The sequence below is a fragment of the Pyxicephalus adspersus genome, chromosome 7 (assembly GCF_032062135.1).
Source record: "Pyxicephalus adspersus chromosome 7, UCB_Pads_2.0, whole genome shotgun sequence".
NCBI classification, from domain to species: domain Eukaryota; kingdom Metazoa; phylum Chordata; class Amphibia; order Anura; family Pyxicephalidae; genus Pyxicephalus; species Pyxicephalus adspersus.
This window is the reverse complement of record NC_092864.1, coordinates 41,378,878-41,395,200: the sequence shown is the minus strand read 5'-3', so window position 1 is coordinate 41,395,200 and position 16,323 is coordinate 41,378,878. Positions and strand designations below refer to the sequence as shown.

The 16,323-nt window shown below is 37.8% G+C and overlaps 1 protein-coding gene across 1 annotated transcript in view; it reads left to right on the top strand.

The window, feature by feature from the left end:
* Positions 1 to 2,747: 2,747 nt before the first annotated feature.
* Positions 2,748 to 16,323, top strand: part of ACVR1C (activin A receptor type 1C) — a 53,319-nt gene continuing 39,743 nt past the window's right edge. Inside the window, exon 1 of the mRNA XM_072418176.1 lies at positions 2,748 to 2,907. Coding sequence (XP_072274277.1) covers positions 2,829 to 2,907 — 79 coding nt within the window. The 5' untranslated portion in view covers positions 2,748 to 2,828. The remainder of the gene's footprint in view (positions 2,908 to 16,323) is intronic.

Genomic DNA, 16,323 nt, shown 5'->3' with positions numbered 1-16,323 from the left:
TTTGTTGCTTTGTGAGATGAAATGAAGACAAAAACAATAAAATAATTTTTCCAGCTGTATTTAATGTAACATTTTTAATGTAACATATAATATTCAGGTAGAAGATATAATAGAAAAAGTTGAAAATGAAAAACCAAAAAAACACAAATTTTTTGCAAAGTGAATATTTGCCATTTAGTATGCTAAGTAATACTGTATATCACTTGCCAGGAGATAATTCACTTTTCTAAGTGAAGAGCCTAAATTCCTATAGAAGTTAACCCCCCTTTTATTGTCATATAAAACCGACAGGTAGAAGAAAACAGAATGTTTAAAGAGATAAAACATTTAGAAATGGCAATGGAAATATACAAAATATTTTTTTAACATACAGACACAGAAAGTGTTCTGTGTTTATCTATGCCAGCCTTTCTAGAGCTTTTTAACATGGGGACAGTAAGGTGGCTCAGTGGTTAGCACTTTGACCTTTGCAGCGCTAGGTCCCAGGTTTTACTCTTAGCCAGGGCACTATCTGCATGGAGTTTGCAAGTTCTCCCTACCGGTATGTTTGCAGTTAGGTAACTTGGCTTCCCCCTACAATTGACCTTAGACTGTATTAAAGACAAATGACTGAGGTAGGGACATTAGATTGTGAGGCCCTTTGAGGGACAGCTAGTGACATGACTATGGACTTTGTACAGCGCTGCGTAATATGTTGGCACTTTATATATATATAAGTACTTATATATAAGTACTGTGTAATAATATTAATGGGGAAACCCATCAAATATCTTTCATATCCCAGGAAACTCCTACTTTAATTATTACATCCACAGCTCACAGTACATTAGTGTGGTGGTCAGTGGGAAGAATGTGCCCAAAAAAGATCATTGGTGTCACTTAAACTGACCTGAGAGGCACAAACTGCTTGCTGCTCAAGGAAACATTAGCAACCTCTGGAGGAACTCTATGGTTCCACAGAATCCTGGAGAAACTAGGTGGAAAAAAGTATTTTAATAAACAAAATAATAATTTTATTATAAAACTTTTAATATATACTTAGTACAAAAACTGTCTCTACACTGAATAAGGTGGAAGAATCAGATGATCTGTGCGGTATGTAATCTAGTAATATATTCTGGTCACATGACCTTGACAGTAGCGTGTGGACAGATTAATTTGCAGAATGGAAATGAATCCTTCAGGAAACAATCACAGGAGATACATTCTGATTGCTGTCACAGTGAACATGCCCTAAACCATGGGTTTGATTTAGGCAATTTTCAGGTAGGTTCATATGTTATTTTTCAGTTTTGGCAGTCCGGTGTTATTTTTGGTCCCTGGATTTGGGTGATAAAACAATTTACAAAGATAATTCTTTCAAGGATATCCTATTATTTACCTATTGACACTCAATGTGACCGATGGTAAGTTACTGTAGTAGAAGTGCCATCATAATTACCTCTCTGTGTCTTTTATCTTTTCACCATTGCAGTGCTAGGGCTTCCATCAGACTCTTTAGCATACATAACTCTTGAAAGTGTTTGATATCTGTTTCCCCTGACAGAGGATTCCCCTCCATATTACTGCTGCACCCTGCACTGACATTGGAGTAGAAGGATGAAAACACAGCAAGCAGCAGGCAGGACACATGGGAACATAAGAGCTGGTTGGGTTTCTTGCAGCATCCTTTCCGTACCTTCAGCCAAATAAAATGTGAGAAAATGTGTAACTATTACAGAGATGTACTAAACAGAGGCAGACATTGAAAAGTGCAAGATCCCTGAACCCCCTCCTCAGGAACATGGGTGTCCCAAATCAGTTTGACATGGGTCCTCAAATCAGTTCTTCACAAGGCCCACTATGGTTGCCACTGGTACTAAATATGCCCTTTTTGTTCTATGTTTTTCTTATATGAACTTTAAAGCATTGCTTCTTGACTTTTTTAACATGGGGGAACATTTGAAATAACTTTAAAGAGAAACTATACTCGAAAATGCATGCATGCATTCTTTTTTTAGGAAAAAGGCTCCTTCTTTGCATGCCTGAGAATTTTTACCCTACATAAAGGTGTTCTCTACCCTTTGAAGTAAAAGTGAAAATTCTGAGTATAGGTACGCTTTAAGCTCTCAAGGTTAGAGTATAGCTTTATATTGGCAGTCAGTGCTCTTTGTGCCCCTTTACATTGGCATTAACATATACTGAGACAAAGTAACTTCCATACTAATTCATGACAGGTGCATCTTCCAGACACAGAAAAATAAAGATGGCCAAGGATCCCAAACCCAGAAGAGGATTTAAAACATGTCAATGGCAGCGTAAGAGCGGACAAGGGACTTCCTGGATGTATTAGCGCCAAAGCAGACTGGGGGCTGCCATGGGTGGGGAACAAGGGGTACTTCTGTACTGAGCCCCAATCCAAAGAGTTTGACTTTTGCAATGCTGGAACTTTTAGATATGGAGAAAGTTTTGGTGGTGGTCTTACATACTATGGCAAAGCCTGGGGCAATGGTGGCAAGGTTTAAAGAAGTCAGCTAGGAGCCTTCCTACCCCCTGACTACAGACAGGGCTCCTTTTTGAATTTCTTTTTGAAAGCTTATTCATGTGACTGATCACCTGGAACGCTGTAAATATTATTATAGTAGTAGCAATATTAATTGTCATGGCAGTGTGTGGATGGCAGCTGAGCACTGACAGCTCCCACGTGACAGCAGCCGGGGGCGGAGTCCCGGGGATCACAGCTCGCAAAGTGTCCGGGAGCTCACTCAGTCCTCAACCCCAGCCAGGCGAATCCACTGCTGGAGGGGACCCAGCCGGGGCAGAACAGAGCCTGCAGATGAGAGTGCAGCATGCTGACCGCCGGGCTCCTACCCCTGCCCCGGGCCACTGCGCTGATACTTCTGCTGGGAGCTGCTACCCTGTGCACAGGTACCGGGACCCCCTGCTTCCACCTCCTTCCATCTCCTTCCATCTCTTTCCACCTCCTTCCATCTGCCCCAAACTTTACCTAGCACAGGTTGGGGGTCATGGTACTCTGGGGCCATTCATCTTTATTTATCACTTATATAACCATACTGAGCAGATGTCCCTGATTCCCATAGCCTGAGATTGAGAACATTCATCCCTGAAAATGTCCCTGATTATCCCTGCTGATCAACTGTACCATCTGCAGCACCTGTGACAATCTATTTCTTTTCTTTCTCTCTCTCTCTCCATCTCTTACTTTCTATTACTTGTCACTTAATTCCTTCTACTTTTTCTCATACAAGTAGCTCCTGAAAGTAATTCTTTCTCTCCATATCTTCTTCTCTTTTTTCCCATTCTTTCTTACTTTCTTTCCTTCATCTATCCGTTACTTTCTTTCTTCTGTCAGTTTATTTGTAATATTTCTCTTTCTGGAGAAATAGGCAGCATGTGTAAGACTGTTTCTTTACCATTCTCATATGCCCATTTAAACTGTAACAGATCAATAAAACACTTACCTGTCTGGTGGCAATCTTCGCTATAATGTACATTGAGCTGCTCATGCATTCTCAGCATACCCCAGTGCAGGAATACTGTTCACATGAATGGTAGGTGCCTTATTTAACAAGCTAGCCAGCTGTGAGCATTTGGTGTCCTTTGTGATAGGTGTTTGTGAGTATTTGTAGAAGAGTTTGGAAATGTATGGATGCAGTCGGAGCAGCAAACTGCCCTGAGACGCTGCATGAAGCATCTCAAAACTTATACAGCAACCAAACACTGAAGCTTGTTTCAGCTACTTCAATTCATTTAGATGATAACCAGGGCACTTTGGGTACTTAGGAATAATGGTGAATCACAGTGGTTCTGCTGTCAAATACTGCCCAACTAAAGCCTAACGGCAGGTTCACGCCTGTTGCTTGATTTTGTGCAGCTCCCTATGCGGCGTAAAGACGCAATAATTGCACCACAACCTCACCGCCGCTTTGAATAAGCCCGTGGTGAACCCCATGTACATGTGTGGGAGTCATCACAGCCTGGCCAGTCAAGATGACTTTTGATGCCATAAAACAAGAATAGGTAAAGGTATCAATGCTGCCATTGAAGAGAACTGAGATGAGTTAAATTCTACTTTAATAGCAATTGTCACTTTTGATCTAATCCCCAACCAAAACACACTGCTAAATTACAATCTTTGAGTGAATGTCCTTTAAATTGTTAAAAAAATAGCAATCTATATCATAGAAAGGAACAATGTTTCTTATAAATCACCTGTATGGCACAGCCCTTCATTTTATGTATATTTTCACATAACGGATTAATCTCTCAATAACCTTTGTCAGGGAGCACAGTTCACATGCAGTTCATTATCTTTTGCCATTGCTTTTTCCTTTAAATGCACCTTAAACACATCAACATTAAATGTACCTTCAACTCACTATCTGTCCAATAGAGTACTTCATAATCAGCACGCGTTAATGAACATTCTGTTATCTTGGAACATAATTGTTCTTTGAAATGTAATTTTTATTATTATGTACTAAGTTTACAGATCAACAATCTTGCAGCTGTAATGCAGAAAAGGAGATATAGGAATAGAGTTGTAATGTATAACCAGCTGCTCTTTATATGTATTAGTGTTGTAGTAATTGATAATTAATCTGCCATAGTTTGCAGCAAGTGTGTGATACAAATCTTGATTTTGGAATTCCATTGTTTGGAAATGTTCCATCATTTGTTGTCCTTTACCTAGTCTATAATCATATTGCTTACTGCCTCTAATAGGATCCTAGTAATGTAATGTTTTCAACATATTCTAAGATTTTTTTTTTTAGGGTAACCAATGGACTAGTAAGTTTTTGGATTTGAGGAAGCCCACACAGGGTAAATACAAACATCCAAATTGTGTCCTGTACAAAATAATGAATTCTCTAGCACATCAAGAGAAGACTGCTGGCCATTAAACTACTGTGCTACCCATAGAGTGTTGGAGATTTTTCGCACCCGTTGTATGAAACTGCGCAGCCCACTGGTGCACAGCAAAGTACTAACTTTTGTTCAAAGTGGCAAATTGCACATTGGGTAACTAGATTTGTATGTGGCTGCGGCCCCGGCGCAAATCATCAGACAACTGTGCAGCCAAAGGTGACGTGTCCCTTTTGAGAATTGTGCCTGCTTACAAGAATTTCTTCCCAACCATTTACTTGAAAGAAAGAGGTTAGTTGATTCTGGGGCAGAATTTTACACCCTACTGCAGGTCCTAAATAGCCCTTAGCTACTTAGCCACTGTGTTACCCCTATTATTGGCCACTTACCCATCCACAAAGTGTTTTACCCACAACCATTGTGCCACCTGTGGTAAATTCACCTCCAGTTATAACACTTTGTTTGTGTTAGATAGAATTGGGAACATTTAAAACTATGCTTGTTTTGAAAAGGAACCATAGGGAAATCTTCTTTGGCTACTCTGGCAGCAAAAATAGCTAACACTCCGCTCCTATCCGACCTATAATGCCACTGAACACAAAGTGAAGCCAAATCTGTTGCGTGGGAATGCAGACAACAAAAAAAAACTTGAAAAGCTTTCTAATTTTTGAACCAAAAAAGTTTTGGCTGCGTATAAACTTTAATAATATTTAACTAGTGAGTTCTGTGATCTTGTTATATTGATGTTTCCTGGAAGGCATGTTTCATGAAACAGGAGCACTGAAATTATGCGATACAAATTGTTCTAAGACACCAAATATGCACCAGCTATTGCTTCTCTTTATCAGATTTGAGCTTGTTAATCTTGCAATAATATCCTAAACTTCAATTTCCCCATCTAAGTAAGATGCCCATAGACACTAGATTGCAGAAACTTGGGTATGTGTCTGGTTTCTGAGCAATCGTTCTAAAGGAATATTTGAAGACAATGATGTATGTTTCCAAATCGCCTTGTTGTTCCTATGGATGGAGACCTGAGCAGCTGATTATCTTGGTGGGAAACACTAATGATGAAAAATCCATCCAGACACAAGTCACTCCTTTAATCAGCTACATTGGGGAACTTTCTGTAGCTATCTTTGGAGTTAATGCACACACTGTACTTACATATACAACTCCTAATTTTAAGGCAACATGTGGCGTTTGCATTAGTTTGATTTTTTTATTTATGTGTTGTATTGCTTTATGCAGTAATAAAAACAATCTTTAATTGTGAATAATTGCATTTGTGCAATCTTTTTTTATTGTTATGTAGAGATTCATTTACACTATACTACATTGTGTTAAGGGTGCAGTAATGGGTTCCATGCTTCATAGAGCTGAGTTCCTGCATATTGCACATGAATTAGTATGGAATAAATATGGTAAATAGGGTTAATAGAATAGATTCCCTGGCATCCACCATTCCCTCTTTTATTTTATTTTCTTGTTTATTCCATATTCTGAGTGTGTCCATGTGTTTCAATGGAAGTAATTTATTTTCCACTAGGGACTGTTTAAGGGGAATGTCACGGCTTTATAAAGAGAGCCCAAAGAGTAATGCACTAGCATTTTGGACCTACCTGGTGTACTCAGCTATTTAGTTTTCCAAGGAATAAATCCCATTTGTCTGAGCTGTAAAGTCTGATAACTTTAAGAGTGGCCATATATGGCATGATAGGAGCAATTATATATGAGTGCCGCATGTAATAATTGAGTTGCATGATTAGTAAACAGTTTTTAAACAAAGATTTTTTTTTGAGACATGTTGCAAGCACACTGAATAATTTCACCAGTCATTTGCATTTTTCCATTCCCAAATAACATTCATCAATGTTCATCAAACACTGCATTGTAATTGTGCTCAAAGATAAGGCACATGGAACACCTTAATGTGGAACTATAGGGATGTCACAAATGACATAAAGCAGCAATACCATGTCCATTTTGTGAATCCTCTGTAAGAAAGTTGTATTATTTACCAGTAGAACCCTTGATTTTCCTTTTTCTTTAGCAGGGTGTAGTCCACAAGGTGACAATGCTGCTGCGCAATTTCTTTACGGAATGAATAGTATTGTCACCATGTGGACAGCATGGGTAGCCTTGGCATGAATAATTCCAGCTAGTGCATAATTAAGTAGTCACTGAAAATGTTTTTTCTTTCTTTTTGGAAAAAACAAAGCATGAAGGTTGTAAGCAACTTTTGCAGGCTTTTTATGGTTTGTGTCGCCAATGACCTGAAACTAATGAACAGCTTGTCTCGCATGTGGAGGAAAAATAAATAATGGCATGGAAAAAAGAATTTGGACACCAAATTGTATTATTATGGGTATTAACTACATACACTTAAAAGAATGCAACATTTTTTTGTTAAGGTGAACCTTTAAAGCTGGCCATAGATACCGTGAGGATGTGATTGTTCCATGATTCAGTAAAATGGGTGAGGAATAAACATTCAGGATGGTTTTTGATAGTAATTGAGTTTTTTGCACTGAGCAGACACTTACCTTAAAGAAACAGTTGTGATGGGCTGATGGGTAATAATGTAATCAGCAGGCCAGGGAGCTGTCCATGGAGGTAGTAAAATGCTCATAGATAATGTTGATTCAGCTATTATTATGTTTTAAATCTTGCAATGTGAATCTGTGTATCGGCCTAAAAGTAGCAATACACATCAGGTAGCCACTGATGGTAATGGTATATGTACCTTTGGTAGTAGTTCCAGTGGGGCAAAAGGGAGCGTCTGCTTTTAAGCAGTAAAAGACCATAAATAACTTATAAATAATAAGTTGGAGATACTGGCAGAAGTTCTAACTTTATTAGATATAAGCAATTGTATTTAGGTGCCCCCCACAAAGATGCTGCATCTTTAATGAAGTTGCCAGAAACTTCATTAGTTTTCCAATCTGGGCAGACAGGACAATGATCGAATGTCTATGGGTAATCCTTAGACTGTGTGGCCAATTCAACCTGGGGAAAATAGCAAGTAGGGCTAGAAAAACGTAGTAATTGGATTGCTATGTTTTTACCTCTGATAAGCCAGTGATTTTAGATGCAATAGATGTAGCCATTTGTGTTTAGGTACCCATTAGAGGGTGGTGATGCAGGTTCCACTTTGTTGACAAATTCCCACATCCATTTAAAATCTGCAAAAAAACTACAAAATTTACTCCAAACATCAGCTTCTGTCCACATTCTAAAAGTGCTGGCAACGTTGCTATATCTCACTTCTTGCAAGGAAAGCTGAATTCTATAAAATTCCCATATGAATGTAATCCTGTACTGTATTGAAGTACATTCTTGCTGGATTTCGAACACTCACTAACTTTGCAATGTGGCAGCAATATGCACAGTGACATTATTGGTGAAGAAGCAGATAATAGTGAGGATACAAGGTAAGTATTTTTTGCAGTTTTTATTCATTGTTTTTATTTGGCAGAGAGAAAGGGTTGGCAGCAAAGGAAAGCTTTTCATACAAGATCCATTTCAGAGTGGTCTTCTCGCCATCCTTCAGGATTGTTGCCATAAAGTAGGCTATAGGTGGCCCCATAGCCACCTATAACAAGCATCTCAGGTGGTCAAATGTACAAAGGATCACTTAAAAGATTCCCAAACTAGTTGTAAAATCTCCCAGTAAGTGGGCCTCATCCTTTCCCTGTGGAGTGAAGTGATTCCATGCATAGCAGTCCTCCTGGGTTCAGCAACTCCATGCTGGTGTTTGGTTAAACTAGTTCCCTTATGGAATTGTCCTAAATGGAAGGTTAGTTTTAGGCTCTAATCAAGAAAGATAGTGGTTAGGTTCTGGGTAGGTCATCTTATGCTTAAGGTGCAGCAATAGGCAGGAAGGTTAAGGTTAGACACTAAAAAGCAAAATGTTAATGCTAACACCTAGTAGGTAGCAGAGTTGTTAAGGTTAGGCCCCAGTCAGAAAGCGGTTAAGCTAGGTACACGCTTGCAATAATTATCGTTAGAAACAAACGACTAACGATTATGCACGATTATTTTGAACAGTCATATTGTGCACTATTCTGTACATGGTGTAACAATACGATCATTCAAATATAATCCTCCAATAGTGTACACACGCTACAATACAATAGATACAATCGTTTGAACAATGCAGGAAGTGACATGTAAAGGAGAAAGTGTACTGCAGAACCATCCACGATCACTGAACGACCGTACACAAAGAAGATTGCGAACAATTGTCACTCAGTCAGATCCGCTTGGACTGTTGTTCATTTCCAGCAACAATCCTCGTTCGTCGGCGTTGTTTGTCAGTTGTTGTGCACTTTTTTTGTTAACGATTATCGAACGATCGGTCATTAGTCGTTCGTTTCCAATGATAAATATTGCATGTGTGTATGTAGCTTTAGGCATCAGAATAGAATTTCAGCACTCCAGGTAGAACAGTCTGACATGGCAATCTTCTCATTGTTCTCAGTCTGATCTATGTCTGTTTATTGCAAACCCAACATTTATTTGTATAAATGACCCTTCTAATAGAGACACAATAATTATGTTTGATGTGATGATTGTAATGACAGCGACATAATATTTTTTTTAAGCACCTTTCATTACACTTTTCACTGCTGCAAAAATATCCTGGAAGAAACAGATTGTAATATGCCAGAGCAGACTGGCACAATCTGGCTGGCATTACTGGCTTGATTGTGTTAAGCTTGGCGTTCATAGGTTCACAATGTTTGCAGTGTATAGTTGATGCAAACATTGCTAACAGATCTTCTCCCGGATTCCTTTCAAGAAACGTAAAAATATTTCCAGGCCTGTGATTTCAATATTGAATGTATTATTAAGATTGCAGTGTGTCTAAAGCCTTGTGGAGCGGGTGAGCTGCACAAGATTAAACCTGCTGCTGCCCAGTGAACTCTGAGTCCTGGTTTAAGCTTCTTACTGGAGAGCGCATCTAAAAAAAGGTCAGAAAATAGAGCTGCAAGGATGTATGTGGGAGATAGATGTGGGAGATAGATGCGTTAAGGTGGTCACAAACAGAAATCCCTAATGAAATTTATCATCCTAAAGCATGTTAATTACAGGCTGTACATTGTACAAAATCTTCTGCAGAAATTACGTTCTTATGACACAAAATCAAAACGTATTCTCAGCCTGATATCAGGCCTGATTGGTGAGTATGGACTAGATTTACAGGCCAAATTTATACAGATTCCCAACCAACAATTTTTGAAATAAACATGTTATTTTTTTAAGCATTTTCGAGTTTTTTATGTGTAATTAAAGCTTGGCACCTTCTCTTCCAACTAGAATCTGCTATGGCTAGTAAGAATGCATGTTTTGATCAAAAACAAATAGGGTGGCTCAGACATAGGAAGGTAGTGGTCCTCAACTTTTGCAGAAATGGTACAAACTCTATATAACTTCAGCTGCCGTTATCTTTGTTTTTTGTGGTCAGCTATGGGCCTTGTAAAATGATGCAGGTTAGCAACATTGTACTTCAATAGCTCTCATACTGGCTGTTTTGTAAAACCAGAGCCTATATATTCAAAATATTTTGTTGGCCCACTTTTAGCTTTATTTATAGCATGCATTGGCCATAGTACCTATTTGATAGGTATTAATATTTGTCATGATCTTGTATTGATTATTATTATTATTATTATTATTATTATTGATGATGGGAAAATCGGACCACTGTGTAGACTTTCTCAGCACATCCTACAGATTCTCAATGAGTTAAGGTCTGGTCCAATCCATGTGTGAAAATGATGTCTCATGGTCTCTGAACAACTCTTTTACAATCTGAGCCCTATGTATCCTGGCATTGCCATCTTGGAATTTACCTGTGCTATTAGGGAAAAAAAATCCATTGATGGAAAACCCTGGTCATTTGGTATGGTACTATGGTATTTGGTACTATGTGGGTAGTCAGCTGACCTCATTTTTTTTAGGTGCATAATTTTGCTAAACCCAGACCTGACCAACTGAAGCAACCCCAGATCATAACACTGCTCCACAGACTTGGGGACTTAATTCTTGGCCATTGGGAAATCAAACTGCAAAAAAGGGTGTGACAAAAGTTCCAACATTTTCCTAGTTTTTGCAGAATAAAGAAAGTTTAGTTAGAATTAAGGTTTGAAATAAGAATGAAAGTATTCTGCTTTGGTAATCAATGGCAAAGGAATAACCTTAACTTTCTGTAATAGATGGCTTCATTATGATTTTGATTGATGCATTTTTTGGTTTATTGAAAAAAGAGTTTGTTGTGGAAAATTCTTTTAGATTAAACCAATTTTAATGATCACTTAAAGAACATTGAAACAATTAATTTTCTGACTGTTAATCATCACATGTATGCCAAGCATGAGACATTGTATCAGCTAGAATTAAGGTTCACTGTTGTGTCTAAGGCTATACTCATATGCTAAATGATTGTTGCCGTAGGTGAATGATTGTCCCGAATGAAAATCTGGCATATGTATAGCAGTTCCCCAATGTTGTTTATTGTATTATTGTATTATATGGTATTATTATCAATGAACAATCCAGCAGGCATGACTGTTGTAGTTTCCTATGGATAAGTACACAACAAGATCCCCCTTAACTTGTTCTTCGCCCTCCCTTATCCATAGAAGAGAAAAGTGCTTTACATACAGTGCTCCTTGTTCTAGCGTCTCTGAAAATGCTTGCAATTTTTAAAGATCATTTTCAGCAGAAGAAAATTATTGTATGTACAAAGCCTATTTATTCACTAATTGTGATAAATCTCTAAGATCCAAGTTCAAAGAGTGCTGTGGCTTTGCAGTTTTTTTATGTGTCATTTGGCCGTGCAAGAATGAGTTTTGAACTTTATTCAAATATTTGTTATCACAAAATTTTAAAAATAGTTCTGTCATATGAATATCTGTCTGCACAACTCAGTGTAATCTAAGTTACAATAAATTCCTATTTTTCCTGCATGAATCTCAATGTGATGTAAAAAATATTTCCCTAGTTGGAAAAACAGATTTAGAATCTATACCTTTCCATTCAGCTATCCTGCATAAACATTAGACTTATTCAATCTAGTGGTTGAACTTGATGGACTTATGTCTTTTTTTTCAACCTTGCTAACTATTTGATAAATATTTTAAAATACTTTAAACATATTTATTTATTATGAAAATAGAAATCTGTGCTGCCAAATCACACCCCACCTAAACCAGAAATATTTCCTAGGATAGTTTACAGAAGCAAAAAATGATATGGTTTAAAACGTGCATGTTACTGAATCAAAACACTAAAGCTATATACATGTCGGGTGATTCTCTGTTGGAGTTTCGGGGGGTTGAGAAGAACAGTTGAACAGAAGAGGTTTTTCCCTGCAAAGAAAAAAAGAAAAAGAAACAGCTAGAAGCCTTATGGGATACGTTACATAGGTATCACAGGGCTTCCCATTCAGTCTCTTCTTCCATGGCAGACAGGTAATAAAAAGGTATTTGGAAAGAAAAACAAACATTTTTGCTTTATACAAAAGGGTTATCTACCCCTTTATTTAAGGAAAAAATTGTGGTGATAGGTCTGCTTTAAGTTTGATGTAAATTTCATCAACTCTTCTTCAGTGTTGCAACGTCTGTTATCTTTGTCACTAATGCCAACATCTATTTGGTTGGGCACATAACATCCCATGAATGCATTAATTTTATCCATGCAGCAAGGCATATCAAGGATGTACATTATAATGAAATTTGTGTTCCAGAAGAAAGCCATAGTAATCCCTTCTGCAACAAAAACCTTCCTGCTACCATGCTTATGTTAAATGAGGTTAAAGAAAAACACACTTTTAATCCCTATTTAATGTACAGCGCTGCGTAATATGTTGGCGCTATATAAATCCTGTTTATTAATAATACTAATATAATAATTTGCCATTCCTATATACTTCAATGCAGAAATCCCAGGCTATATAAAATGTTTGCTCGTTTCTAAACTGTTGTTTATTCAAACTGGATACTGGGCTGTGACATATATATAACCTTAAATAGCTTTATTACCTACATGCTAACATAGCAGTTAGCATATATTTGCCTTCTGTCATTTTTGAATCCCAGGTAACTGTTTTGCCTCTTGACAAATTGCTCATAGGTCTGGTCATTCGTCCATTTCCCCACATCTGAGGTCAGCAAACATTTATAAACTGTAATCTACTAGAGCCTTGTAACTGTAATATATCTGGCACGAGGCATACTATGTAAACCTCCGACCTTTAGCCTTGTACTCTAGAAGAGAGCTTTGCATGAGCCAATAAACTGCAGTTACTTATCAGCCCAAACAGCTGCAACTTTTCCATATGTGGGGATTTTGACATATATAGGTATAATTCCAGTTTATACATTATTTAGAAGTTAAAGAAAATGATATTTTTTCATAGCTGGGTTTGGTAACAGCATTAACTATATTGGTATTATCAATTTGCAAATGGTTGCATAGTTTTTCATTATAATTTGTATTGTACAATTATCCCGGACAATGCATGCTTGTAACAATCCAGAATTGTTCGTTCACTGGACCTTTTTGCCTGCATTTTCCATTACTGCAATAGTGTGTGTAACGGCATCACACTTTTCTATGTGTTTTGTACCTTGTTGAATTTATCGGGGTAAAGATATACATATTATTTACTTTACTGAACATGTTTCATAGAGAAGTACAAGTCTGTACATTTTTATATGATGGAAAGTTTTAAGCAAATTAGACTTTTGCCACACGTTACTGCAAAAGCATATTGTGCAGGGACTCATTTTGAATGGTGACGCCAATTTGTTTTTTGTGTTTGTTGCAGGAATAGTTAGCCATTCCTTATATCTGCTAACATCTCAAAATTAGACACTGGAAATATACCCACTTCTGCATTGAACTATTTTTTATTGATTACTAAAAATTGGTATCACTAGAAGTAACTGTACATATTTAGTCAGGTTGAAAAAACGATATAAAGTCCATCAAGTTCAACCACTAGGGAAATAAACATATCCCAGATATAAAACCCCTATGGACATAGTTGATCCAGAGGAAGGCAAAAAAACCCTGGTACAATTTGCTTCAACAGGGGAAAAAGATTCCTTCCTGATTCCATGAGGCAATCCGATGTTCCCTGGTTTAACAGTAACTGTTATTTTTACTTTAAAGCCTTAATACCCAGTTATATTCTTTGCTTCTAGAAAAACATCCAGCTTTTTCTTAAAGCAATCTATAGTAGTTGCTGGAACATTCCCTATTCCACATTTTCATCGACCTTACTGTAAAGAATCCCTTCATTGTCCAGAGCTTAAACTTCTTTATAATATAAAAATCAATAAATGTTTTTTACTATTGGCATAATTTTGGTACTAGATTTTTCAACACTTGTTTACGCAACTGTCTATTTCTAGGTATATTTTATTATCCCTAAGTACAGGCTCTTTTTATCTTTGCATGGTTCATTTGTGCTTTAGAAATACATAATAGGTTTTATGAAACAGGCAAAGACTGTAATTATAGTAAAGACCTGATGGGAAGTTAAACATTAACAGTTAGTATGTGTTAATAACATGTCATTATCTGAACCCTTGTCTACAGTTCAGTTACTGTGCACTGGGTGGTGATAAGGTGATTGTAGAGGCAGTGAGAAAACACTGGAAAGTGTAGATAGTAAGTCAAAAGATGCTATTTCTAAAGCTTTATGGTTTCTACTATGGAAACTGTTAAAACTGAAGAACTTAAAGACCTTTAGTGACTGTGAAGAAAACATATGACGGCTTTGGTCTAGGTATTTAATGAATGTTGTAATCATTACTATATGTTTAAAACTCATCCAGGCAAATTATAATTATTATTTATAAACTTTATTTATATATACATTACCCAGCATTGTATATAATTAAGAGCACAGATGCAAATAACAAACGATGACACAGGAGGAGAAGAAGACCCTGCCCCATTGAGTTTGCCATCTAAGAGGTGGGGGAAGTAGTATACAATAAGAGAGGGGATTGAGAATGGTGGGTAAGTAGTGATGGGTTAAGGTAAGTTAAGACAACAGGCAAAGTTGATTGGTTTTAAGGTTTTTTTTAAATGTGTGGAAGGTAGAAGCTAGCCTAATATGTGAGGAAGGGAGTTCTAGAGAGTAGGCAGCTCTAGGGAAGTTTGGAGCTGTCTATATAATGAGGTTATGAAGGAGGAACAGATGTTGGAACTTGAGTCGCGCAACTTAGACTTGAGTCTGACTTAAGTCACCTAATAAACGACTTGCGACTCGACTTGGGTGTTTTGTCCAGCGACTTGCAACTCGACTTGCAGTGAGTCTTCTGTAACACCACTTTCTTTTCCGCCCTCTAAGTCTTTGGGTTTCTCTTCTGACCGCTGAAGGGGCGGGGAGGAAAGCAGTGTTACAGAAGCCTCATTGCCTTCCTCCCCTTCCCCTTCAGCTGTCAGAAAGCCCAACTTAGTGGACTGGGAATGTAAGGAATGCGGCTAGGAAGGCATTATAACAGACTAAGTGCGACTTTCAAATATTTGATAAATAAAGTGACTTGACTTGGGACTCCACTTGGAAGAATTCTTGGTGACTTGAGACTTGACTTGGGACTTGGTGTCAATGACTTGGGACTTGACTTGGACTTGAAGGGTGATGATTTAGTCCAACCACTGGGGAGGGCGTCATAATAGGTAATTGGAGAAGTGGACAGGGGAGCCAGGAGTAAATTTTTGGTGGGAAAGAGCTGTGGAGTGAATAAAGAGCAAATCACAGAAGTTTAAATTTGATTCTGAGGTGGATTTAAATCCAGTGTAGAAGTTAACCAAGGAGAAGCAGATCTGGATTGGTGGGAAGGTTGGATCAATCTAGATTTAGCATTGATAAGATTGTAGAGGAGAGAGAGTGATGCCAGAGAAAACGATGTTGAAGTAGTCCAGCTGAGAGATAATAGGAGCATTTACCAAGGGTTTGGTGGTCTCTGTGGACAGGTAGGGGCGTATTTTAGAGATGTTGTAAAGGTGGAATTGGCAGGATCTAGAGATGTTCTGAATGTGGGGAGTGGAGGAAAGTGCAAAATCAAAGGTGACACCAAGACAACATGTAGGGAGGGCCAAATAACTGCGTTATTAACCATTTAAAAGATATCAAGAGGTGTATTTAAAGGTAAATAAGGATAATGAATAAATCTCTTTTATCCAGGTTGAGTTTCTGAAACCTGTCAGCCATCCAGGATTAAACTTTATCTAGGACCAAGGAAAGGGGGGGGGGGCTAGATCTGATCTGCAAATGGCATTATTCTCCATGCCCTCCAAACCACCAGCCCCCTCTAACATATCTTAAATGGCCTTTTAAGTGAAATATACTACCTAAATCCACCATTTGGGCCCTTCATGAGCATTGATTCTTCATTCAGTGGAATGATGTGCCCATGCCAGTAGGTCCCCAAC